This window comes from Gavialis gangeticus, unplaced genomic scaffold (assembly GCF_001723915.1).
Source record: "Gavialis gangeticus isolate Ggan-Ray unplaced genomic scaffold, GavGan_comp1, whole genome shotgun sequence".
Lineage (NCBI taxonomy): Eukaryota > Metazoa > Chordata > Crocodylia > Gavialidae > Gavialis > Gavialis gangeticus.
This window is the reverse complement of record NW_017729000.1, coordinates 26448768-26476067: the sequence shown is the minus strand read 5'-3', so window position 1 is coordinate 26476067 and position 27300 is coordinate 26448768. Positions and strand designations below refer to the sequence as shown.

The following is a 27300-nucleotide window of genomic DNA, read 5'->3' as shown; positions in this document are numbered from 1 at the left end:
CCCCCCTCCCCCCCCCCCCCCCCGCAACCCCAGCTGGGCAAGTGGCAGAGCAGGGTAGAGCCCCCGCTTCCAGCACTGCGTCAGTGCTGGGAGCAGGGGCTCTGCCCTACTGCCACTTGCCCACCCAGCATGAGGGGCAGGGTGAACACTGCTGCCACCTTCTCAGCCAGTGCGGTGGGGTGGGAACTGCTGCTGCTTGCCCAACCGGGATAGCGGGGCATGGGATGTGGGCACAGCACCACTGAGAATGGGGGCTATGCGCTGCTGCCACTTGCACCTTTCCACCTGGAGTGAGCTGCGCCTGCATCCCATCCCTCCCTGTCCCAGCACTTCAAGCACTGCTGAGCCTGGGCTGCTTGTCCTAGACCCAGCCCCAATCCCTCCCCCATGCCCCTTCCCTCCCTGCTTCACCCACCACAACAGACTTACCAGCTGGAAGCAGCTGTGTCTAGCATGGTAAGGACTGCTCCCTGTTTAGTCTATGGCTGAATCTCCAAAGCGGCACTGAATCTTCAGATCTGATTTGGCCTGATCAAATTGGGACAGTGATTCAAATCTGCCAGTCAAATCACTGTACCTCCAAACTGGCAGAGTCCAAATCCAACGTGAATACTTGCCACTTCGCACAGACATAATAGATAGATAGAAGGTAGGGATTGGTAGAGTCTATATATATATATAGTAGGCCTGTGCAAGTCGGCAGCGATCCGATCCGGCTTTGGATCCGGCCGCTTTGGATGACTGTGATCTGATCCGGAGCTCTGGACCAGGTTTCCGCCTCGATCCGGCTGAAGCGGCTCTGAAGCTTTGGAGCCACTTCGGAGATCCGGCCATAGGGTATAATGGGGAATCAATGAAATATCTATAACTTTGTTGTTTTTTGTCTGATTTGGATGAAAATTGCAGAGATGGTAGCCTCTGCTGAGAGCATGAAACCTGCCAAGTTTCAAGAAGATTAGTGCAGGGGTTTGGGGGGAAGTGCAGAGGTGGTGGCCCCTGCTGTGATGCCTGCCAGCTGCAGAGGAGATGGGTGCAGGGGGCTCCTGGGGCCCTGCACCCCTAGCTGCTGACAGGCAAAACTCGTGCCAAGACTGTATCTGTCTTGGGGCAGTTGATGGTCTGTCTTGATTCTTTCCTCTCCTTAGCCTGGTTTTGTAGGTGCTAATTGATGCTCATTTAGTCGTTATGTAATAGCTAGGTCCTATGTATTGAGCTGGTCCCTGCATCCCTGGTCCCTGAGTGAATCATGATTGATTGATTGGTAAGTGGTAACACAGCAGCTCCGTAGCCAGGCCTGCAGCAGTGTCTCCCCTCCCGCCCCAAGACAGACAGTCCCACAGCACCCATGGCACCAGTTTTGCTTGTCCACAGCTTAAGGGGCAGTTCCCCCCAAACCCCTGCACTGATCTTCTTGAAACTTGGCAGGCTTTGTAGCCTCAGTAAGAGCTACCAGCCCTGAAGTTTTGACCCCCCTGTGTTGTAACACATAGACATAACAGGAGTTTTGGTTTCAATAATTTGGGGTACAGTTGCCCCAAGCCCCTGCACCGATCTTCTTGAAACTTGGTAGACTTTGTGGCCTCAATAAGAGCTACCATCCTTGCAGTTTTTCAGCCTGCTATATTGTAATGCCTAGACTTGACATGAGTTTTTCTTTCACAAATTTGGGGTGCAGTTCCCCCAAAACCCCTGCACCAATCTTCTTGAAACTTGGCAGGCTGTATTCACTCTGCAGAGTCTACCACTATGGCCAGATCTCCGAGGCAGCTTCAAGGGTCTTCGGGAGCTCCGAACCGCTTCGGGAAGCCGAACAAGGCGGCGCTGGGACCCGGACATGCCTCCAAAGCTTCTCCAGATCCGAAGCTCTGTCCAAAGCCTCACGCAGCCCTAATATATAGCCTCTATTATATATATATATAATATATATATATATATATCCTGAGAGAGAGAGAAACAACTAATGCACTAGATATTAATATGGTGAATCTATATAAGAAATCTTAATTATCTCTCTCTCACACAACATACACTTGATAAATTGCATCTAACAAGCATTTCCTGAAGAAGGCTAATTCTGGGTGCTAGATAAGGAATGGAAAAGTTGTTTTCTACTCCTCATGATAATTTTGAGACCTTTCTTCATGTGCCACTTGCATTGATTTGTGTTTCTTACTGAGCCTAGTTACCTTATTACAGAAGATGATTCTTCTGTTTTTGGTTTTCCTGGCAAATGTTCCTACAGTTTCCCCAAGATCTGGTGTATGTTTGATTTGCGTGTGTATACGTTTGAAAAGTGTTGAACAGGGAATAGCAACCTGCAGACAGATGCGGACTAAGAATGCCAATATAAACACTTCAGAGGAGTACAGATGATGGTTTAGATTCAAGTTCTCTTCTGAGTATTGAAAATCATCACTGACCCATCCCCAGATCTAATGATTGACTTCCGAGCAATGTTGGGAGTTTCTAAAAAGACACCTCACCAGGTGCCTTAGTGGATATTACAGTTGCCATCAGACTTACTAGTTGCAGCATATTGTATCATGAATAACTTTAATGATGCCTCTATAGAGCTTTGGGAATCTGATATTTCTTGTTCTTCTTGTTAGCGGCAGTGTCACAGAGGAGCCTAGTTTCTCTTAATTTTCTTCCCTTGCTCATGAATCATCTGTCAGAGGTTATTTTGTAACAAGGGTGACCAGCTTTTTACAAACACAGGAAGCTTTGTTAATCTGGTTGCAATAAAACATTCTCTTTTAATACAGTAACTGATCTTCCATCTAAAGGTGAACCCTTCATTAGATTTATGTATTAATCTATGAGAGATTGGAGACTGTGTTCTCATTGTTTCAGAGTTCAATATAATTAATTTTGATTCCCAGCTGTAATAAAAATATGAGGGCAGAATTCTAGTTTTCCATCTCTGATGCTTTTCCAAAAACTAGCCAAGGGATTGGTAAGGAATCTTGCGTCCTTCCTCTCCAGTGAAGGCCACTAAATTTAAATATGACATCTTGTATCTTGGCTTCTCTGGGTTTTTTTCTTTGTACTGAGATTAGTTGAAATGTAAGGTCTGGCTTAGTAAGTGGTTTATGAAGACAGCGAATCTTAGCAGTGTATTTAAACAAGCCTCAGTTGTAAGGGAGAGAGGTCAGTAGTCACTGCAGTGTGTTATTGGGTAGATGTGGGGGTTCACAGTTTCAGCAGTAATTTGTGGAAGTTTTCACTTGTAGGTCAGAAATTCAGAGAATCATAGTAAACGTTTCTGAACTGCAGGATCATGATTGAATTATTAACTCTTTCATTTGGTGTTAAATACTAGATGTACAATTACAGATGGAACAGGACTAGCCATAATTACTGCCTGTACAACTACAGAATTGTTCCTTAACATACATTTGCCATCTCATTTTAAATTTCCTAAACAATGTAGCTTCCACGGCAAAATAAATTTCACTATCAGGAAGTTTTCCATGATACTCTGTTTATATAATCCTTTCTTAATTGCACTCCATTTCTTCTGGTTACATTCTTTTGTACAATCCTAATTAATTCTTCTTTATCCACCATATTTAATTATACCCTTCATATATTTGTGATCATTATCATGACCATTCACCATTCCATCTTTCCTCATACATACGTACTTCACCATTTTCATCTTTTCTCATACATCAGCATCTTCAACCTCATGCATACTTTCACTGATTTTTTCTCAAAAGTCCTTCCAGTTTGTCATTATCTTGCTGATAATGGAGGTGCAGAATTGAATGTGGTGGTAGAAGCCAGCCGTGTTTGTGGTTCAATTCCTACAAGGTTGTGACTGAAAATTATTATCTGACAACTATTAAGTGCTCTAATGGATAAGACATTAGGTGATATGAGCCTATCTAGTTTGAGTTCAACTGATTAGGGCCCGGGAGGCCAAACTAATGAGAAACAGCTGAAAGAACTAGGGTGCTTTAGTCTGGAAAAGAGAAGACTGAGAGGGATTGGAAATACCTGAAAAGCAATTACACAAGGGCTGCGGATAGACTTTTCTCTGTGACTATAGGGGACAGAACCAGGAGCAACGGTCTCAAGGTTCAGCAGAGGGAATTTAGATTGCAGACTCTAAATCCAACTTTTGGCTATGAAGATGATCAAGCGTTGAAACAGGCTATCTGTCTGATTTTCACCTGACACTCCTGCCACCTACTTAAAGCACTCCTATGTGATATAATGAGCACTAAAATTCCATTTAGAGTGAAAGTTATAGCTTTAGGTGGAGATTTCAGGCAGGTTTTGCCCATTGTTTCCACACATCTATAATTGAGAACTGTCTTAAAACATTGCCACTGTGAAGACATTTTAAGATATTGAAACTTCATTGTAACATGAGAGCAACACCAGGAGCAGATGATTTTGCTGCTTATCTCAGGAAACTCAGAAAGGGGGGAGAGCCTACATCTGAAAATTGCTCTTACCTTAGCATACCAGAAAACTGCATTTTAAAATAAGGCAACTTAATTGAGTGGGTCTATGGTAGTGACTTTTCAGAGGATGGCATTTGCTGCAATTCAAATTCTTCAATCCTTTGGCCCTCAGAAAACACTGAGAGCTATAAATGAGCACATAGCTGCCAGAATTATTAAAGAAAGAATGTACTTAAGCATAGGTAGTGTAGCAGGTAATGAGGATATCTGTCTGATTTCCACCCAAGTTTCTCAACAATTTGTCACTAAGCAGTTTGCCTTCCCACAGGCTCACAGTTAAAGTGGGAAGTGGCTGTGATTCTGTTGCAAAATATGAATCTGAAAATTGGCTTAATCAGCAGCATGAGACTTATTCTAATATTTACAACACTATGGACTCAGAAGTGATAACAGAACAGGCTACTGGAAAACATGTTCTTTTGCCAAAAGTCAACCCATGACCATCAGACACAGCCAGAGCTGTAGGGAATCCTTCAGCTGCTGGGACATACTGACAGCCTGACTCATGGGCCAGAGCCTTCAGTTTAGAACTGATCTCTGCAAAGAAAAGTCCTCCTGTGATCCTAGGCTGCCAAAGAAGGGAACACCAACAAATGCTGATACCCAGGAAGGCTGGTGGGAATCATCAGATAGGAGCCAGAAGATTATGGTAGCCATGGTTGGGGTGCCAGGAAAGGCACCCTGCTTCAGATTAGTGGGTTTAGAACCCAGAAGAGGGCACTGGTTGAGAGCTAGTGCAGGAGAGCTCTTACGGGACTGGTGGGGTTACTCACAAAGCCACAGTGAGGCACAGAGCAATTCAGGAAAGAGCTCAGTAGATCAGGTTAGGGCCAGGGATCCAATGGATCTAGAGGAGAGGCATGAGGCCATAGAGGGAGCTAAAGAGGACATATATTTTTGTGGATCCAGGTAGGGGCAGGGTTACAGTGGATCTGCAGAGGAGGTTAAAGAAATGCCCCTGCATTGTTTTAGGATCAAGGTACAGTTCGGGGTCCACTACAGAGAAGTATATAGAGGAACAGAGCACTATGCTGAACATTCTGGTTGAGATGAGAATAGGAGATGCCATGCCCAGGACATGCAGTTGAGAGCTTGATGATAAGCAGAGCCAAATAAAATGCCCAAAGCTCACACTGGTCTCTAAGATCAGTCTCCCCAGCTATATGATCATTTCTTTCATCGACACATGACAGGTGAGGCATCAGGGTGATAATTTAGGAGGCCAGAGTGGGTGGGACAGAATTAGCATGACCACCCTCTGAGGTGGATCCTGTCATAACCCCCATCACCCAAGCTGGACAGCCTTATTTTAGGGGAGAAATATTGGAGTCATTATTCAGTTTTTACTCATCTCTTACTCAGGCAAAACTCCTACTAACATTTCCTTTTTCTCCCATTGGTGACTGTTCTTGTATTGTTGGCCAAAGCAAGAACTATGCTACTCAACAAGCTTTATGAATCTCAATGAAGCACAGTCTGAGAGACTTTTATACTTCTGTTGGCCAAACACAAAATCTCCTGCCCCCATGCCACTCTTGTCTAGTACCATGCAGCCTAAGTACATGAAACGTGCATTAAGCATGAATCATCTTAGAACGATTTTAAAAGCAAGCACATCAATTGGAAGTCTTACACTGAGGAATGACCCTCTGATATCATGTGATAATATCATAATTTCAGCTCAGTATCAGTAAGTATTGACACAAAGCCACAACATTGTTTCATTTCAAAATGCTACTGTATGATTATCTTGAGAACCTATAATTTATGTAGCATAATATCTACACTCCTTCCTTGTGTCCTGTGTTCCTGGCTTTTAACACAAAGAAGGAGAGAAGCTCACAAATCCTGTCAGCTCAGTATTATCCCACCCCCACCCATTACCAGATGTGCTAATGAGATAAGATAAAAGTAAAATTAAAATGTACAACTTATACAAGAGCTTCACATCACTCTAGAAACTGAAGTTGAGTTTTGCTCATCTGTCGTCTTTCATACTGGAAGTGCATCACAAAACAAATAGATAGTTAAAGATAGTTAACCACATTAGTCTGAAGTCAAACCAAAGGCAGAGAAGTCTAGAACCTTAGAGTGCCTGTACACGTGCAGGGAGGCTGCTCTGACATGCTGTAATTACAGTATGTCCAAACAGACTTGATTAATCAAGTCTGCTGAAGTGTTGTAATTACCACGCTCCAGCAGACTCCAGCACCTTGTGTCTCAGTGTCCCTATACTGAAAAATGGCAGCAGAGGTACTTTAACTAAAGCTCATTCAACAAGCTTCCCCACCCGCACTCCTGGAGCATGTGTATAAATGCCCTTAGACACCAAGGGCATTTTTACATGGGCTCCGGGAGGGTGGGGGGCACTTTAAATAGAGCTGCTGAGAGAGCCGCTCTAATTAAATCACCCTCAGCACTCGTGTATCAGCATCCTCACTGTACAAAATGGTAGCAGAGACACTTGAACTAAAGCTTGTTGAACAAGCATTAGTTAAAGTGCCCCTGCTGCCATTTTGAAGCATGGGGATTCTGATACATGAGACATGGACGCTGGCTGGAGTGCGCTAATTAGCATATTCTAACAAGTTCAATTAATCGAGTCTGCTCCAATGCGCTGTAATTACAGTGTGTCAGAGTGACCTCACATCTAGAGGCACCCTAACTGGTTCAGAGACACATGCACTTCCATTGATGACATATACTTGTTGGCTAATATGAATTCATTCTCCATTCTCTGATGTCTGCACAGGAGCACCTTAAATTCTCTGGAATTTTTGGACCAACTTGAACAACAGTGTTGGCTACAATATACTTCATTTTCTATGCACTATATGCACGTTTGGAGCTTGTAGCAATTTGTGAATTTGGCCTTAGATTGGGTCTAACTGAGGCCTGAACTCAAACAACCACTTGAAACCAGAGTTACTGGTGTTGTGAAGAAATAATTGAAAATTGAATTCATACTGTCAAGAGCATGCTGCCTGTGTAGTAAAGGAATAAGTAACCCACTAAGCTAACTAACCTTAAAAGAACAAAGTCAGATTCTCAGTATTTATATTAGTTAGGTCCAAGCCACAGCACTGGAAATCCAAGAACAGCAAGTTAGCAATTCTCATTGCCAGCCAAGACACATCAATGCAGTAATGATTCCTAGATTCTTTAATGGAAAACTTTCTACAGCATTATTAATGCCACCACCTGTTTGTGTATTGCTTTATCAACAACTTCTTCTAGATCTATCAGCTCACTATGCCAAGACATTTCAAACTGCTTGACAGAAAATGTGCGCCATAGTTAAACAGACTGCAACAGCAAACTGATGACTAAAGACAAGGGGCAAATACAAGGCTATGATTCTGATTTGAAGTGGCAGCATCTATAACATCATGGCACGAGTTTGATGGAAAAGGCAGTAAGTGTCTGAAACAATGGATAAACAGCACTTTTAAATGTTATGAGACCAGTGGGCCACCATCGGTAGACCTCAAAATGGTGCTTGGGGATGGAAGGACGTGACTGGGTCACAGAAGTGGTTTGGTTGAAGCTTCGCAATGGCTTCATAGGTCAATACGAGCACTTGGAAGCTAATGAAGAATCTGATTAGTAATCATTGAGTACCTGACCTTGAAGTGGAATTATGTGATCATGCCATCTGCTGCCAGACAGAATCCTAGCAGCATCATTTTGCTCTAGATAATCATAATCATCATCATCATAATAAAAACCTGGAATCAAAATTGTAAGACTGTCCAATGAATTGATGCACAACTTAAAAAATAAATCTAAAATTACCCAACAGTAATTTTTAATGAACAAGCAGTCAAAAATGCTCTTTGTTATTTTTACAATTGATCTAGCTTATGATTTCAAAATGGCTTGTCATTAAAATAAGAGGGCCATAAAATATATTCAAGTATACTGTACACAGGTAGGGGCCCCTTTTAAAGTAAGTGTAAAGGTGGAATTATATAAATTGAAAATGGTACCTGTTAACATTGAGAATAATGTCCATGGTAAGAGGCAATAGCTCATATTGGCATGTAAAAATTTAGGAACTGTTTTTAACATTAAAGAACATTCAGTTCCTGGACCATAGGATTACTTTAAAGATAGTTTTTTAGATTCAATAACATTTCACATCTTTATAATATATTGTGACTTTTTTTTAAATTACTGTCTTACCATGAACCTTTTGCAGGGATCACTTGTTCCCAGCTGACTTCCTGCCTATGGCAGGGAGGTAGGACTCAACAATCTCACGAGGTCCCTTCCAGCCCCTAATGTCTATGAAAGCTATGAAATATCAGGATTAACTTGGTATGATGAACATATGTAACCATTTCCTAATGAGGACTTAGCTGCATGAATTACAAATGAACAAAACTTTTCACCTCCAGGTCAAAGAATATTGTGACTAAAAAGCTATTACAGACTGACCCCTGTGAAATGAATATTTATTCATTCTACAGCTGTTCCTTGTAGACTTGTCCATATCGCAAAATCCCACTCACAGGCTATAGTAATTGGCACCTTGATGACATGAGAGAAGCCAGTGGCCAGTCATCATGGAGACCTTGCAGTAGTCTCCTCCTCAGAAGTGGCTCAGCATGTTGGAGCTGTGGACAGCTTGCATTGTCATGTGTTCTGTGGATAGACCTTACTGCCTTGTCCATGGTGGTCTAATGCTTTTCACGGCTGCTAAATTCAGTCCCAAAGTTGCAAGGTAGCTCCTCCTAACTTTGGGGTCCTGATCCCAAGGCGAACTTGAAAATGTCTTCTAAAGCTCTTCACGTACGTAATCTTTTTATCTGATAAAAATGTCCTGCCTAATATATAGCATTGAGGAATGTATTGAGGAATGCAGACATGATGACAGCTAAGTGAGAACATTTCTAGGCTATGCTTCCTGATACAATTTTAAAATGTAACATATCATCCAGTTTATACACATTAAATGTAAATGCCTGCTTCGATCTATAGGTGGCTCAGTGAATTTTTCTAGATGTTTTTTTTTATAGCATGTTGGTCAGAGAGAGAACAAGAAAGAGGCTTTCTTTATTTAAAGTACTGCAGAGGATTTGGGGATGGGAGTCTGAAAGATTCAAGAGTGATGTAAACACATGAGAAACAAGTGAGTGGCTTTTTAAAAGCAACTTGTAGTTGATTTGGGAATTGCAAATAGTAAATTGTCAAAGATCTTCCACTTAAGGGGATTTAGCTATATGACTATTAATTTTGGTAGGAGTCACAGATAGTCACACTGAGGCATGCACACAAAGATCTAATTTTGATTTTTCTCCCCTTAGACAGAGCAATTATTGTTTGCTTAATATCTAATTTCTTGTTTTTATCTTCCTCTTTGTCCCAGTTGTGGTTTTGAAATTCAGTCCTGTTTGAAACCAAAGAAAGTAATAGCGTTATTGACACAGTGTAAACCATTTATTCATGTCCTCATAACTTCTGCAATTTCCAAATACACTTCTTTATGGTCCTTTGTTCTTAGTTGTAAATCAGAATTGTTGAGCCCAGCCCTCAAGTTAGAGAAGACATGGATGCTGCCGGGCTCTGGAGCCACTTTTTAAGTGTGAATACAGCACTTGTCAAAGGTGCCAGATTGATATGGGTGAAAGTCTGAGGAGCAGGAACAGCAAGGACTCAGGCCATGGTCACTTGCTGTCAGCTGTTTGACTGGTGTGGGGTGTTACAGTATCTTAGAACAAAAAATCAAGGGTTTGTAAGCATTAGAGACAGGTCAAACAGAAGGCAGGAGGAAGAATACCAGTGTGTGGACTCCAAAATTTTGATAGACCCAAACCCATTTTTTCTTTAATCAACAGCCTTTTTTTCTCTAAACCTTTGTTTTCCAACATGAACTCCCACTTTCATTTCTCTTCTCTCTAGTGTCACCCACCTTTTCCCCAGCTCTCGCATCCTTTCCTCCTTTCTTACATTGTATATCATCACATCTACCTTATTCTAAGGCTCTGACACTATAAGCAGCAGTGCAGGTCTCAAGTCCTCCACCTGTCAGAAAGCACCTGGTGTTGTTTTCTTTATTGTATCAATCAGTTTGTCTTTTATTTGTTCCTTGTCAGAACTGCTTAAAATTATGAAGTTATTTTGTTTGTTTAACAACAGGAGCTGGGGATTGTACTGTGCGCTTTAATCAGTGAATAGAAAATGGGCACTGCTCCCAGCTACATCAGTTGCTAAAAGGAAACAGGTCCTTTCAACAGGTCTTACGTGGCAGAAGGGTCATGTTGCTGGAAAATGTGGGAGGTTAGTTGTGGAATATTCCTTTCTCCCATTGGTAATTTGTGTTGTAAAAACCTGTTAATCTCACGGCTCCAGATGTCTAAGGGGTAGCACTATAACATGGTTCTTTCAGGTAATAGTCTTTTATACAGAGAAAATATGTTTATTTAACAGATCACACTTTCTATGGAAGACACGGATACTGTGTTGATCTGCAAACCTGGGAATCAGGACCTCCAGACTTCTACTCTTAACTCCGAAAATGACTCGGTGTCCCAGAGTGGATCATTTGGCCTCCTTGCCTCAGTTCCCCTCCCGCCCAATAAATGTGTAATTAAGACTTAATTAGTGTTTTTAAACCACTTTGAAAATGAAAGGTGCTATAAATGCTTTAATCAGATTGCAATTAAGGCACAACTCACTTAACAAGTTTGTTTTGTAAGTACACAAAGAACTTCCCGGGAGTTTCATGTTTCATTGAAAATAAATAATTCCATTCCTCCTTCCGGTTATTTTTGTTTGCCTAAGATATTTTATTTTGTCCAGTCTAGATGTCAGGCAATTGTGTGAAGTTTTCTTATGAGGCTTAGAAAGCAAAGTAAATGGAAGGAAAGAGTTTGGTTGATTCTGAAATTGAGTAGAGGGTGGGAGGAAAAAGAGCCAGGACTGCATTGCAGCAGTCCTTTACAAACATGTGGCACACCACCCACAGTGCCCGTGTGGCTTGAAAAGGCTATGACACCTCACATGTTTATTGTAGACTGCCTCTAGCCTCTTATTGTTATGTCCTATGCAAGCTGATGCTAACGGTTTCCCAGAAAGGTGCTTGACCCGGGTAGTGTTAAGGGTCATTCTGCATTTGTGTCATAATGCCTGTCTCTGCTTTATAAAGCACTTAGCCCACAATTCGTTACATATGCTTCAAGCAGAAATGTAGCAGAGTTGGAACATTTTTTTCAACTAACACTAAACATCAGATTAAAATAGAAGTGATTTTTTAGGTGTGGGCTCTGTGCTCACTGTTGTTGAGCTAAATGAGCAAGGAAATATTTCCTGGCAACCAGCTTCACAGATGGGAGAGATTTCTGAAAACATTTGCATTCATGGAAGAGTAGCTCAGGACACATTCTGGCAGGTCCCTGTGTGAATGTACAATATGGAGTGGGGGATGAATGTAAAAGGGACCACTCTTAGGACAAGAGATGGCTACTGTTGTGGGTCTCAAGCTTGCCAAGACTCAAACACTGGTTCCAGTTTAAAATAGGTCTATAACGTACCTTTTCCAGCCCTTTGGATCCTGAACTATGCATCAAAGAGATGAATATCCTAGGGCCACTAAGACCCATGTGATACTTATCTTCCTTTTTGTCCTTTCCCTGCCCCTACCCCCTATCTGTGATGGATTTATTGGCCCCTTTTAAAAAGGAGTTGGTAATTATCACCCAGGGGACATTAAGACTCAGCAGCAACCTGAGCAAATAGGCAATTAAGCAGAGACCCAGCCCCCAGGAGTGGCAGTGGTAAAATGAGAACCCAGCCAGTTGAGAGGGCACTCGAGTTGGGAAGAGCTCCAGGCTTGGGACTTGAAGGCCAAGCTGAATAATTCAGCCAATTTAGAAGAGAAACGGTAGAGGAAGAGGTGCAGATCTCATTTTGTTGACATCATCATCTAACAAATCCCTTCCAAACAGAACCTAACCAAAAAGGATTTAAATAAGAAAAGAAAAAAAACAGAAATAATTGCAGAACTAATATGACATTAGTCACATCACGTTGTTTTCTTTGTTAGTACACTTTGTCTTGTCAATGTATATTATTACCTCTTTGAGATGTAGGCAATTATTTCACTGCCTTAATACCTCATGAGCAGTCTACGGATGTATAGTTTCAAACAAATCTGGGTTCCTTTCTCAGTTGGTTCCCAGCCATAATAAACATACCACATCATACTATTAAAACGACCTAGGTACCTACCACACCCTAGGGTGTCCATGCTGGAAATCTACCATGTCAGGCAGCAACACATTCAAAAATGCTGGACTGTACTTGAGCTACTTCCAAAATCAAAGGCAAAGTAAGCACATTTCTGTGGTGCTTTGGGTAAAATAATTAGCACTGCTGAATCAGTGCTAAATAATCTGTGTGCAGGTCTGGGGAAAGGGGGCTACACAGCTCCTAGATCAGCAGGTTGCCTGGGTGAAACAGAGCAGTCTGTTCATAGTGCTTCATGATACAGTTTGCAGCATAGATGAGTCCTTTCTCTAGTGTCATATTCCAGTGCAAAGATATCACTGCCAAGGGTTGTGGTAGCTCTGTTTTGTGGGATGCTAAAAGTATTTTTAAGTAGAAGGTACAAGCTTGGCATCAACTCATTGCGAGGTTGTTCCACACATTGCAGGATGGTAAGAAAGAAGGCACATATTCAAAGGTGGGTAGAGGGGACAAAAGCAAGTGTGGAACTTAGGATTCTTAGAAAGTTTAATTTTAAGTAAAAACATTTAGTGGATGCCATAAGGAGTTGAGATGCACATAGAGCTTTTACTGCAAGATGGTACATTGTGTTCCTTTTCAGATAAAAGCGCCTAAGCTATCAGCTGAAAATTGTGATGGATGTTGTACACACCATGATATCTGTCGATACTGGTGTGGGTTTACTGAGTTTCATTGTTTAATATTAATCTTGCAGGATAAGGACTCTTACTATTGACGAAAGTCAGAAGTAATTATGTGGTGCAATAGACTTGCAAATGGAGCAATTGTTTCAACTTCCAAGACTTGTCTCTTTTATTAATTCAGTACCTTCAGTGCTTTGGTATCTCATTAATAGTCAAAATTAATTAAAATTAATGCTTAACACCAATGTTATATATTAATGATTAACACCAAATTCATTTCTAGCCCTTGACAGTTTAAGAGATGTTGGACATTAAGATCAATTATTTCCAATTGTCATTTATATGCCCCTTTTTTCCCACTTAAATCCTGACTTGATTTTTAGTAGCCACTATCTCAAGAAATAGTACTAGCACTGGAGTGACTACTTTGCCTCATCTGAAATATTGGGGTTGAGGGCCTTATTAGACATTATGCTGTAAATTGAACAAATGTTAAGAGGCTTAGTGTTGTTCGGCTTAGTGGAGCAGGTGCATGGTAAGGCAAAAAAACCTGCTCTAACTGTCCTTCACCTGCACAGCAGTAACTTGCCACCAGAGTCTTGGTAAACAGGAGCAGGACCCACTCACAGCTCCCACTGGGCAGAGAGTGGGCCCGCTACCATGCCAGTTTTAGTAAGACCAGAGAGATGTGAGAAAGCAGCTTCCCTGGCGCTCTTTGGTCTCACAAACTGCCACCATGGCTCCACATGGAGCAGGGCTGTCAGGGATTAAGTGTGGCAGCCCTACTCCTAGTACAGAGCCGCTGTATCTATTTCAGTGAAATCAGAGAGACCCAGGGCTGCAGCCCCAGAGCCCTCTTGCTCTGTGCCCTCTTCTCTCTGGAGCTCGAGCAGCACCCGTCTCCTGCATCACTGGCAATGGGAACAGAACTGCTCCAGGCTGTGGCAGGAGGCACCATGGCCAACAGGTGCTCCTGGGAAAAAAAGGATTGAGCCTGTAGGAGCTCAGGTGCCACCCAGCTGGCTGGCAGGGCACTGACTCAGCTCCAGAGAAAAAAGATTGGGCCCCTCAAAGCATTCTGGGGTACTGGAGGATGTGAACCTGGGCAGAATAGCTGTGGAAAGTGGCCACAGGGTAATGGAACAGGAACAAAACTAGGTGGACTGGAGATAATCCTGCCCTTGAGTGTTATAACTCTAAACCAAATAATGGGTGCTTTAAGCTACTTAAGAAAGGTTTAAAGTGCAGCAAGTTCAGGGGTTAAGACTCCAGAAGCCACCTAAACTTACTCTGTAACAAGGCCCTCAGAGGGTCTAAAATATTCTGAAGTATTCATTTGTAGCTCTTGGTCTTAATGAGAATATACTTGCTGTCAGTATCAGACTGGAATTGAAGTGGGCTTTTGGGAAGCAGCAGTAATGTAAATAGATTGCCCCCTTTTTCCATTATTTCCTGCCATTAAATATTAGCTGTGTGGAATTTAAGCAGTTTTAGAATTCTTTGAATCAAAATGTGCATGGCCTCAATGCTGAAATCTGCAATGATTTGTACTTGGTAGAGTTGGGAATAGAATCACAGGAATCCTGGTTGAAACATTGGCCAGGGAGTGGAGTTTCTGAAAGTATTCACAAATTCAGTCCAAATTTGGTGAATCATTTCAAATGCAAAAGTTTCCAAGAAAGCTTTCAAACCATTGAAACATTTATTTTGACATTATAAAAAAACTTTATTCTGCTGTGACACTTTAAGTTTTAAATTCAACCATAAGGGGAAAAGTTGAAAATAAAGGAGTTAAATAACACAAAACTAAAACAAACTATATTTCCAAACAGATATTAATGTGAAAGTATGTGGTTTTATTGCAATTGTTCCAAAACCCCAAAATTTCCATCCCAGAATGATTTTTTTTGTCTGATTCTTTCAGGGTAGCCACTGAACCAAAAAACTCCAATATCTGGCCAGCTTTAGTCTTGATCAAGGTTACAGTCTGCAGGCTAGATCCAGCCCATGGAGTTATGATGTGTTCTGCAAAACTCACAGGAGACGAGGAATTTGGGGGTAGCGCCACTAAAATCCAGGGCACCAAGCCCCTTTGGTGATGCATGTCAGTGGCAGGGTGGGGGGTAAGTGACAGCTGCATTAACCCCCATGGTCACCACCTCCACTTTCCTCAATTCTGCCACCATGTCCTGATCCAGCCCAGGCATCAGGGTGAGTGTGATACCTGTGGTCTAGACTCCAAATGTTATGCTGATGCTAGAGGTCAGATCTCTGCTCTCAAGGCCCTAAACCCTAGTTAACCCAAAAGCTGGGTGTTGTCCTGGCTGTTGCTTTGTGACTTAGTGTGAAGGCTGAGATGATGGTGTGTTACAAAAGATATGTTAATGTTTTTTCAGTAACTTGAACTGGTTGAAATAGGATCATGCTTAGAAGCCTAAAACTAAATGCTGGAGCAGCCTGAGATAAAACATTACTGAAATCCTCAGAGGAAGATTAGAGGAATTATATTATCAATGTGGCTCTGTGGTATTTTGAAGCACTGCAGAATTCTTTCTGGCCAAGGAAACAACGTTGGATTGATGCCAGATAGGATGGTGAATGGTTTTAATAGGAGAGAGTAAAATCAATGTGAGGACTTTTGAAAATCCCACCCTATAAAATGGTCAAACAGACTAACTTCTTATAATGTGCTGGAGCACTGCAATTCTGTATTACTGAACAAAATGTTAGAGCTGACAGTTTATGAAGGAGCTACTATTCTTTTGGGATTAAAAAGTCAGAGCTCTCCCAAGCCTACAAGACCATAGGCTAGCATTGTTAAGGTACACCTCTTTCTGTGGCTAACAAGCACACAGGGGAGAGATGCGGTCAACATCCAACCCAGCCCCCCTGGACTGTTCAGCCCAAAAGACCAGCTGGGTTGATTAGTAGAGCTGTGTAAAGCTTTGGTAGCTGATTCGATTTGGAGGAGATTCAGCCCAATTCAGGGACCAAATCTCCAAATCCAAACTGAATTGTGAGACCAATTAAAAACTCCAGATCAATTTGAAGCATCCAAATTGGTATGAAAAAGCTTCAGAAAAGATTTGGCCTCTTCAGAGCTTCGGCCATAGACTAAACAGGCAGCTGACACAGCTGCGAAGTCTGTTGGGGTTGAGGGCAGGGAAGGAGAGTGGGGGAGGGAGGGATTGGGACTGGGACAAGCTGCCCAGCCAGGGCAGGGGGGCTTGCTACTTGAGGAGGGCAGCAGGGGGGTGCAGGATGCAGGCATGGCAGCACTGGGAGCAGGGCCTATCCCCTGCTGCTGCCCGGAGTGAGCCACACCTGCATCACGCCCCCCACCCTCACGCTGTCTGAGTAAGGGGCAACAGGTCAACAGGGCATAGTCCCCCCCACACCAGGTCAGAGGCAGGCACAGCCAGAGGAGCCGTGGGAGAAGCCCCCATGGCTGCCCTGCCTGGCCCCATTCACCACCTGGCCCAGCCTCCAGGCACTTTAAAAAAAAAAAATCCCCACACTCACTGGCTCTGGCAGTGCCTTTGGGGCCTCTGAGAGCTCATGGCAGAACCCCCCCTGTGCAGTGCAGAGCAGTGGAGGGCAGCGTGGATCACCCCCCTGCCTGGCACCCACATGGTAGCTGCCCCATGGCATGGGTGCAGCATGGCTTGGCAGGATGCTGTGCACTGTCTGGGAGCTGAAGAAGCTCCATGTGTCAGCTGGAGCCTGGCACCACTCAGCCCCAATGTCCCCAGCTCCCAAACAGCACATGGTGACCTGCCAAGCCACACGACACCTGTGCCATGGGGCAGCTGCTGTATGGGTGAGAAATGGGAGAAGGCAATCCCCACTGCCCCCCACTGCACAGGGGGGCTCTGCCATGACTGCACAGAGGCCCCAAACTCCGCTGCTGTAGCCAGTGAGTGTGGGGTTTTGTTTGGTTTTAAAGCCCTGCACTCACCAGCTGCAGCAGCAGTGGTTGGGGCTCTGGGCACTCATGGCAGAGCCCCCCTGTGCAACGTGGGTCAGTGGGGCGCAGCGGGGATCGCCCCCCCACACTCAGCACCTGCGCAGCAGCTGCCCCATGGCACGGATGCCATGAATCACTGAATCTCTCCAAATTGGTGATGAATCTTCCAAAGCCAAGTTGGCTGAATTGATTCAGGACAGTGATCTGAATCAAATCGCTGCCCTCTGAATTGGCTGAATCCAAATCCGAATTGAATACTTCCGTATTCACACAGGCCTATTGATTAGGAGCAGCTTTTGGCCCAAGTCTAGAACCATAGCAAGACAGTTCAAGTATTCTTCATCCACACACCCCTCTTGTGAACTAATATGGAATGATAGATAGGACCCATGTTCAAAGGCAGGAAGCGAACCCAGAAAAAAAGCGTATAGCTATATTTTGAATGATGCAGGTTATAGACCTGGATAATTGGAAAGTGTAGCTGAGAAAGCAGTGAGCATCTGTCATATTAGCCCCTTGGCCACTATGAGAAAAGGTAGAATGTCTCAAGCAGAGGTCTGAGACCTGTTTCAAATTCTCCAAATTTGCTAACGATGCAGACAGTCTTTAATGAAGGGTTGTGCTGCTGATAGAGAGTACATAAGGTGATAAATGACACCGGTGGGTAATTTGAAAATTGAAATCACCACTGACACCATTTACCAAGAAGCTAGTCCACTATCATGAGCATTTTCTCCACTGTAGGTTGAGACATAAGGTGATTTACCAAAGACACGATAAAAATAACTCTTCCTTTACAAGGGCTTAAAGGAACTGTGTCACTATTGTCTACTCAGGCTTTCCAATGACTATTTAAGGCCCATTGGAACATTCTTTAGTCACTCAAGTTTTCCCCAGTAACAGTGAGTGAAGGAAAACTGAGCAGCAGAGAGAACGAATGGAAAAGAGAAAAAATATCCCATTAGTAACAGATGGCTAAAAGAAAACAGGGTGCAAAGACATGACTGCTTAACTATGAGGGCGATATGAACATCAGAAGTGAGAGACAGATCATTTTGGGCTTATCAGTGAATAAATATTCAAATACAAGGTTAATAGGGAACAATTCTTGGATTAAAACTGAGCATACTGCTCCAGGATAAAAGAAATGGTACAGATTAGAGGAGCCAACAAGGTTGTTGAGGACTGCGCGGTTGTTATGGAAGTTGTTACTGATAAAGCAAGTACTAAATGTCTGTGCAGTAACAGCCATTACTGTGCAGTCCCAGCAGTGCACAGGTCATTTCCAACCCTACAGTGCTGTAACACCAGCGTCATGGTTCGTGCCCACTGATGCTATGTCACTGTAGCGACAAGCTACATCGCCATAACCCATCGCTATGGCAACATAGTGTCTTGTGTAGATGCACCCAGTGGGTAGTAAACTAGCGATACAGGAGATGATTCAGACTGGGAGTGAGGCCAGAGAAGTAAGAGAGTACAGAATGGGTGAGGCTGGAGTCAAACTGTAGCAAACATAGCTCAACCTGGAAGGAGAAAACCATGCTGCACATGGAGATAAAGACTGGCAATATATTTGGACTTTGTAGCAGTTTTGTAGTAGATGTTTCCTTTTAGTTTCCATCTTTCTAATTTTGAGTAGAGTAAAAGTACGGGATCAATGAATGATCCAGGAAGTGGTAGGGACAGTCCACAGCCTTGCAGAGTCCAGATGCTAAAGGACACAAATTGGCAGTTGCATTGGTGGCAAGAAGGATCTGTCACTCCCTTCTCACAACCCTCTTCCAAGAAGGGTTTGCTCAGAGAGCCCTCCTGGGGAGATCTTTATTACTCCAGAAATAAAGTATGCTTCTTTTTTAGAATGGATTTAGCCCTTCTCTTCAGTCACAACAGACCTGCTATTTAAATGAACCTTATCCTAGACTTCATTCTAGCTGAAAACATATTAAGTAGAGTTCTGATTAACATCTGTCCTCTACTTTTATTAGAGGTAATTGTTTCTACTGTCAGACCCCCTCCATGGTAAATGCTTATATGCACCATAGCTATTAGCTAAGCCAAGTGTAGGAGCTGAATCTACCATCTGGTTCATCAGTTTACTTCCCTTGACAAACAACAAGACTGGAGATAGGTCTGGTAACAAAGACAGGAGACAGGCCTCAGGAAAAAGAAGATACAATGAAGAGTTTCACACACACCCAAAGGGAATGTGTATGGAATAGTAAGAAGGAAAACAGGCAACTGAGTAAGAGACAGCCAGAGGCAGCAGACAGTATGCCTGACAGTGAGAGAAGCAACCCCACATCTCCCAGGGCCGCAAATCAGATTCTGTAATTACTATGCAGATCTTCTGTCAGAAAAATAAGCTTCCTTCTCCTGAACCATGGAGTGAGAACCTGTTGTATAGTTTTTATTTAATTTATTAGACTTCAAAACCAACCATATTCTTTTTCTTTCTGCTGCAAGGCTATAACTTGCTTTTCTTTTTATTTCATTTTTGTTGATTCAAAAGCCACAAGGTTTTCTTCACCACCAGGGTTCTAACAAAGGTCTTAAAAGTTGCATTTCATTGCTTATTTTCAATAGAACAGGTCTCCGCAACCAAATGTGTCAAATTTGTGCATATGGGCTTAGCCTTAGGTTTGTAATAAGCTTCCAAACATACCTGAGAGAGTTGAAATATTAACTACGGCTGAGAACTCAGTCTGACTTGTTTCAGCATCTGTATTTTGGGTATTGGAAAGCACCAGGGAAATAACCTCCCTGTCTAAAATAATCATAAAATCATAGAAAATTAGGGTGGAAGGGACCACAGGAGTTCATCTATTCCAACCCCCTGCTCAAAGCAGACAGACCATAGCCAACTAGATCATCCCAGCCAAAGCTTTCTCTAGCCAGGTCTTAAAAACCTCCAAGGATGGAGCTTCTACCACCTCTCTGGGTAACCCGTTCCAGTGTTTTACTACCCTCCTAGTGAGAAAATTCTTCCTAATATCCAAACAAACTTCCCTTGCTGCAACTTGAGACTGTTGCTCCTTGTTCTGTCATCTGCCACCAAGAACAATATAGCTCCATCCTCTTTGGAACAACCCTTTAGATAGTTGAAGGTTACTATTAAATTCCATCTTTCTTCTCTTCTCTAGGCCAAATAAGCCCAGTTCCCTCAGCCTCTCCTCACAAGTCACGTGCCCCAGCCCACTCACCATTTCTGTTGCCCTCCACTGGACTCCACTGGACTCTCTCCAATTCGCCATCCTTTCTGTAGCGGGAGAACAAAACTGAACACAGTACTCCAGGTGCTGGCCTCACCAGTGCTAAATAGAGGGGAATAATCACTTTCCTTGACCTACTAGCAACACTCCTACCAATGTAGCCCAGTATGCCATTAGCCTTCTTGGCAACAAGGACACACTGCTGGCTCATATTCAGCTTATTGTCCACTGTAACCTCCAGGTCCTTTTCTGCAGAGCTGCTGCCCAGCCAGTCAGCCCCCAGCCTGTACCAGTGCATGGGGTTCTTCCATCCTAAGTGCAGGACTTCGCATTTGTCCTTGTTGAACCTCATGAGATTCCTTTTGTCCCAATCCTCCAATCTGTCTAGGTCACACTGAATCCCAACCCTACCCTCCAGCATATCTACTACTCCCCCCAGCTTGTTGTCATCTGCAAACTTGCTGAGGGTGCACACTATGCCATCTTCCAGGTTGTTAATGAAGATATTGAACAAAACCAGCTCCAGGACTGACCCCTGGGGCACTCCACTTGATACCAGCTGCCAACTAGACATTGAGCCATTGATTACTACTCTCTGAGCCTGATGCTGCAGCCAATTTTCTATCCACCTTACAGTCCATTCATCCAGCCTGTACTTCCTTAGTTTGCCTGAGAGAACGTTGAGGGAGACCGTATCAAAAGCCTTGCTAAAAAGCAACATACACCACATCCACCGGTCTCCCCACATCCACAGAGCCAGTCATGTCATCATAGAAGGTAATCAGGTTAGTCAGGCATGACTTGCTCCTGGTGAATCCATGCTGACTGTTCCTAATCACGTTTTTTTCCTCTAAGTGCTTAGAAATGGATTCCTTGAGGATCTGCTCCATGGTTTTTCCAGAGATTGAGGTGAGGCTGACTGGTTTGTAGTTCCCTGGATCCTCCTTTTTTTCCTTTCTTAAATATGGGCACTATGTTTGCCCTTTTCTAATCATTTGGGACCTCTCCTGATCATCATGAGTTTTCAAAGATGATGGCCAGTGGCCCTGGACTCAATCAGCCAACTCCCTCAGCATCCTCAGGCACATCCCATCCAGCCCCATAGACTTGCACATGTCCAGCTTTTCTAAAAAGTCCCTACTCTGTTCTTTTACCACTGTTGGCTCATCTCCTCCCCAAGCTGTGCTGCCAGGTGCAGTAGTCTAGGAGCTGGCCTTGCCTGTGAAGACTGAGGCAAAAAAGGCATTAAGCACTTCAGCCTTTTCTGCATCCTCTGTCACAAAGTTGCCTCCCCCCATTCAGTGAGGGACCCACACTTTCCCTGATCCTCCTCTTGCTACCGACATACTTGTAGAAACCTTCTTGTTACCCCTCATATTCCTTGCCAGCTGCAATTCCAGTTCTGCTTTGGCCTTCCTGACTTCATCTCTGCATGCCCAAGCAATGCTTTTATATTCTTTCCTAGTTACTTGTCCAAGTTTTCACTTCTTATAAGTTTTCACTTGTGATTTAGTTTGTTGAAGAGTTTCCTGCTACGCCAAACTGATCTTCTATCATACTTGCTAGTCTTCCTGCACATCCGGATGGTTTGTTCCCGCACTCTCAGTAAAGCTCCTTTAAAGTACAGCCCGCTCTCCTGGACTCCTCTCCCCCTCAGTCTGGCTTCCCAGGGGATCCTGCCCATGGTTTCCCTGAGTGAGTCGAAGTCTGCTTTTCTGAAGTCCCAGGTCATTTCTCTACTTCTCTCCATCCTTTCTTTCCTCAGGATCCTGAACTCAATCTATCTCATGGTCACTGCTGCCCAAGTTTCCATCCAATACTACATTCCCCACCAATTCATCCCTGTTTGTAAGCAGCAGGTCAAGAAGAGCATGGCCCCTCGTTGGTAGGCCTGTGTGAGTAGGCAGCTATTCAATTCGGCTTTGGATCCAGCCACTTTGGATGCCAGTGATCAGATCTGGAGCTCCAGACCAGGTTCCTGCTTCGATCCAGCCAAAGCGGCTCTGAAGCTTCGGAGCTACCTGGGAGATCTGGCCATAGGGTATAATGAGGAATCAATGAAATATCTATAACTTTTTTGTTCTTTGTCTGATTTGGATGAAAATTGCAGAGATGGTAGCCTCTGCTTGGAGCGTGAAGCCTGCCAAGTTTCAAGAAGATTGATGCAGGGGTTTGGGGGGAACAGCACCTCAAGCTGCTGACAGGCAAAACTCATGACATGGGTGCTTGTTCCTACAAGCCACAGTTTCCACAGCACTAAACCTGGACCCGGGTGGAAGCCTCGACGGTGAGCAGTCCTGTCTGGACAAAAACCTTATAAGTACAGGCAGAGGCAGCGGCAGTGGCTCTGGAATTGCAACATCCTCCAGCCATTTCCCTGGGTCTCTTAGCTTGCCTTCTCTCTCTCACTGCTCTTCTTCCAAGCATATCTTCCCTAGCAAATTCATCTAAAAGCTGGCCTGTTGCTCATTGGCCCCAAAGGTTTCCTTTTTTTTCCTGCTTCCTCAAGCCAAGCTTGCCACTCAAAAACAAAAAAAAAGGGGGGGGGGAGGAGCACAAACTGGCCTTTCAACTGCCTACAAATTGCTTACCCTGTATGCAGCTCCTGGTCCCTGGCTCCCTGGTCACCAGGGGAGTCTCATTTTGTACCTGCTGGGCCTGGACTGGCTCTGCCCCCTCATTAGGACTTCTGTCAGGCCCAGGCAGCAATCACTCAGCAATCAGCAATCAGCAGTCACTCAGTCAGCAACACTCCCAGCTTCTCAGACCACATGCCCCAAACACACACAGCCCACCAAACAACACTCAGCAAGCCAAAGGCACAGGTAGCTCTGGATCACTTACCTTCCCTGGGCAGGATCTTGTACCTGGTGTCTGACTTCTCTTCCCTTTCCTCCTCTTGCCCCCAGCAAACTGCCTGCAAACTACTTACCCTGTCTGCAGCCCGTGTTCACTGGGTCCCTGGTCACTGGGGCCACAGTGCCAGGCACTTTTAAAAGCACCCAGTGCTGCGGCGCATGCAGTTATGTAAATGGCAAAATGCATGTTAGCGCTGAGAAAATGGCATTGGTGCATTTTTGAACTAAAACACCTCAAAGGTGCTTTAGTTTAAAAGCTTACTGCCACCATTTTCTGTGCACTGACATGCATTTAGCCATTCATACAACTGCACGCAACGCAGAACAGTGCGCATCAGCTCACATGCAGAGCAGATTCGATTGATCGACTCTGCTCCAACCTGCCACATCTCCGACATGTCGCGGGATGAAAAGGTATGTGTGTAAATGCCCTGGGTGCTTTTAGTGAAATATTTAACATTCTCAGTAGAGAAGTTCCAGCCAGTTCATCCCTAGGGTTTCAGCCTTCAGAGGAAATGTACGGATGCTTTCCATTTTATGGCTTTAAATCTTAATATTTTCCAGCTGTAAACTGAGGGTTGCATGGGGCAGTGCAAGTAGCTAAGATGACTATTACCGTAGTGTTTTGCTTCAGTCAAATATTTTCATATAAATGATATGCAACTTCCTTTCCAGTGCTGAATGTAAGAATTGGGATCTCTGGCTGCACAGTAACCAACAATCTGAAGTATGGAACAGCCCCATTTTTTTTCTTGAAGAACCAGTAGCTAATGCCTTCTATCCCTGATGTGCTCATTCACCTGCCACTCTTTTCTAACCCAACAGGAAAGAACAGGCCTATGTTGAGACGTGCTGGAAAGACATGCAAGTGGGAGACTTTGTACAGCTGCAGTGTAATGAGACCATCCCAGCTGATATCCTGCTACTGTACTCCTCTGATCAAAATGGAGCCTGTCACTTAGAGACTTCCAACCTCGACGGAGAAACCAATCTAAAACAAAGACAGGTGGTGACAGGATTCTTCCATCAGGTAGGCATATTGGAAAATATAACCAGAGGATATTAATTGCAGCCTACCTCTATTTGCATGACAACTAGTTGCTAGTGTGACATGTTAGATAAGAATGTTCTGAGAGGCTTAATTACCTCTTCTTCAACCTGGGCCACGTACAAGCATTCATTTCTAGTGGTGGAAAACTCCCACTGCTAGAAATGATTCCAGGAGAGGGAGCAATACAGATGTTCTGTCTGCAACTGCCCTCTCTCCCCTGCTCCTCACACCTTCTCAAGAGCAGACTGATTCTGGTCTGGGGAAAGCATGAACTATTCCAGTCTTCCTGTTCCCAGTGAGGACTGGAACAGCAGGACTGGTGCAGCAGGGCAAAGCCTTGTACCCACTTCTCTCACTGGGGACATCAGAGTGAGAAGCAAGCAGGGCGCTCACAGCACTGCTCTCTACTCAGGTCCCAAGAGCTGAGCAGAGGGAGCAGCAGAGCAACCCCCCTGCCTGCTTCTCACTTTATGGACTCCAGAGTAAGAAGCAGTTGGCGAGCAGCTGGCAGCTGCTGCTCTCCTTTTCCCTCCTGGTCTATGGGAGGGGCTCAAGCAGCTGCTTCTCACAGTCCCTAGAAGACACAGGAGCCTTCCTCCACAGCTTGGCTCCTCTTGGTCCCTAGGAAGCATTAAACTGGAAAAGTGTACAGACATTCAGTCTCTCAGGAAAAGCTGTCCCAGAAGCAATTTATATCTGGTTGTAGTCAAGTTATGGCTGTCCCAGAACAGCCTTTTTTGTTCTGGGAGAAAAAGCTGGAATGTTTGTATGCCTGTGGTTTCTTTCAGTAGAGCAACAATTCTCCCAGTAGAACTGAATGTCTGTATAAGGTATAGCTGCAAAGTAGGGCTGTCTGAAGAGGGCCCTATTAGATTCAGATTCAGATACGGCCTGAATCAGGGACAGAGATTTGATTCATTGATTTGGATCACTCTCCCTGATTTGATTCAGCTGAATCCAAATCTGAAGATTCGATGCTGATTTGGAGAATCAGCGATTCAGACATAGACACAGCTTTAAAAGCTTTTTCTATATACCTTGAGGTACCAGCCCAGCTTGTGAATACTGTGATGCTGGGGTGGATGGAGTGTCCCACAGGAGTGGGGGGGGACCTCCAGCCTGCTCCCCGGTGTTTCTGATCCACTTCTGGGTCTGCTGCCGAGTGCGCTGGGGAGCCCCCGTGGTCCTGTGGGGACTCCATGTGCCCCAGCATCACAGCATTCATGAGCCACCTGCTACCTAGAGGTATGTAGACAAAGCATTTAAAGTTGTGTCTATGTCTGAATCACCGAATCTTTCCGAAAGTCTCCAAATCGATTTGAAGGGTTTTGATTCAATTTGGAGAAATTAAAGGGTCTCCTGATTCGATTCAGATTCAGAGTTTTGGCCATCAAATTGGGCCGAATCTCCACCAAATCGAATCAGGGACCAAAGCTTTGCACAGCCCTACTGCAGAGACAAGCCATCCATTGGCATGAATGCACTGCATAATAAGTTGGGCCTGTGGCGTACTTAATGGCATAACGGGATCTGATCCCTAATCCCTACAATTGCACCTTCTGCCATACACATATGCCAGGATGCACAATCAGATCCCAATAATGCCATTATTACTTGCCAGTGCAAGGGGATCCTGGATCCATGATTGTGGGACCACACAGGGGCTAGTCCCAGAGTCCCAACATTAAACTGGCATCAGGCTGCATGGTGAGGACGCTGTCACCTGTTCAATTTAAGAAATAATGGAAACAATCCATACAATTATTACATGTATTTTGTGGAATAGTTCTGTGGCTTATTTCCCATTTTATTGTGACATTAATTGCCTGAACGTGTGGCCAAGTTACTGTTTAAGATGTGATTGACTAGTTAATCACATCATCAATGTAACTTCTGCAAGGTGCCTAGTACTATGACAACCAATTTTTTGATGGGTGGTGGCAGGGGAGACTACTGGAGACATGTAATACTGAAGAACACTAAGTGTTTGCCTTCCCAAGACAGTAGTGCCTTTCAGCAAATGAATTTGTCTTCCAATACATTTGAGTGCCTGAAACCACAGCACCTAATTTCCAGTGTTTAAACAATTCCATCCCCTACAGGTGGTATCATGGTGCATAGAGTATGGAAGATAGGCAACAGAGGAACTGCCTTCTGTTTAGTTAAGAAATAGAGTTAATGATACCTTTTCCTATTCCAATTTCTGCAAGACAAAATAAATACTTGTTTCTGTATTTATGTTCAGTGCATCTCACACTTCATTCCCAACCAACCACCTGCAAGACTAGCTTGTGTGTTTAAGCGACAATGCAACAGCTTGAGATAGATTAACTAGTTAATAGTTCTTGGGCATATTAATTTGAAACTAAATCATGAAAGGCTTTACTTGAAAGTACAGTGTATACTTGTTAGGTAATTAGAACAGATTTAAATATGAAAAGTTAACTAAGATTAAAAATTTTCTATCTTTAGATAGCAGATTGAATGATGGCAGTGATATGATTAAAACATCAATGTTGACTTTTTTGTATAGTTCAGATTTCTTTTTCATGAGCAATTGATTGAATGTTCCTTAGGAGTCATCCTTTGATAAATCTCAAAATTATGAGGAAGTAATGTTAGCGTTGTATTCGTACTCTTAAATAACTTTTTGAGCATACTAGTTATGGTTATCAAATAGAAAGAATAAGTTTAATTAGCCACATCCAAAGTGAAAAATCTTGCTTCAGTGAAACTATCATTGGAAATGGAGCAAAATATTAAAAACATATAAACTATTCTCTGAATTACACATATCTTTTTCTAGTTATTGCAAAGGGAAATTTAAATTAAGGTATAAAAATAGGACACAACTGGAAGGGAAT

General features: G+C 43.6%; 1 protein-coding gene across 3 annotated transcripts in view; it reads left to right on the top strand.

Moving 5' to 3' along the window:
* Nucleotides 1-27300, top strand: part of ATP10B (ATPase phospholipid transporting 10B (putative)) — a 396833-nt gene that overhangs the window by 287736 nt on the left and 81797 nt on the right. For all 3 annotated transcript variants that reach the window (XM_019506484.1, XM_019506483.1, XM_019506482.1), the window contains one exon: nucleotides 24211-24415. In XM_019506484.1, coding sequence (XP_019362029.1) covers nucleotides 24211-24415 — 205 coding nt within the window. The remainder of the gene's footprint in view (nucleotides 1-24210; nucleotides 24416-27300) is intronic.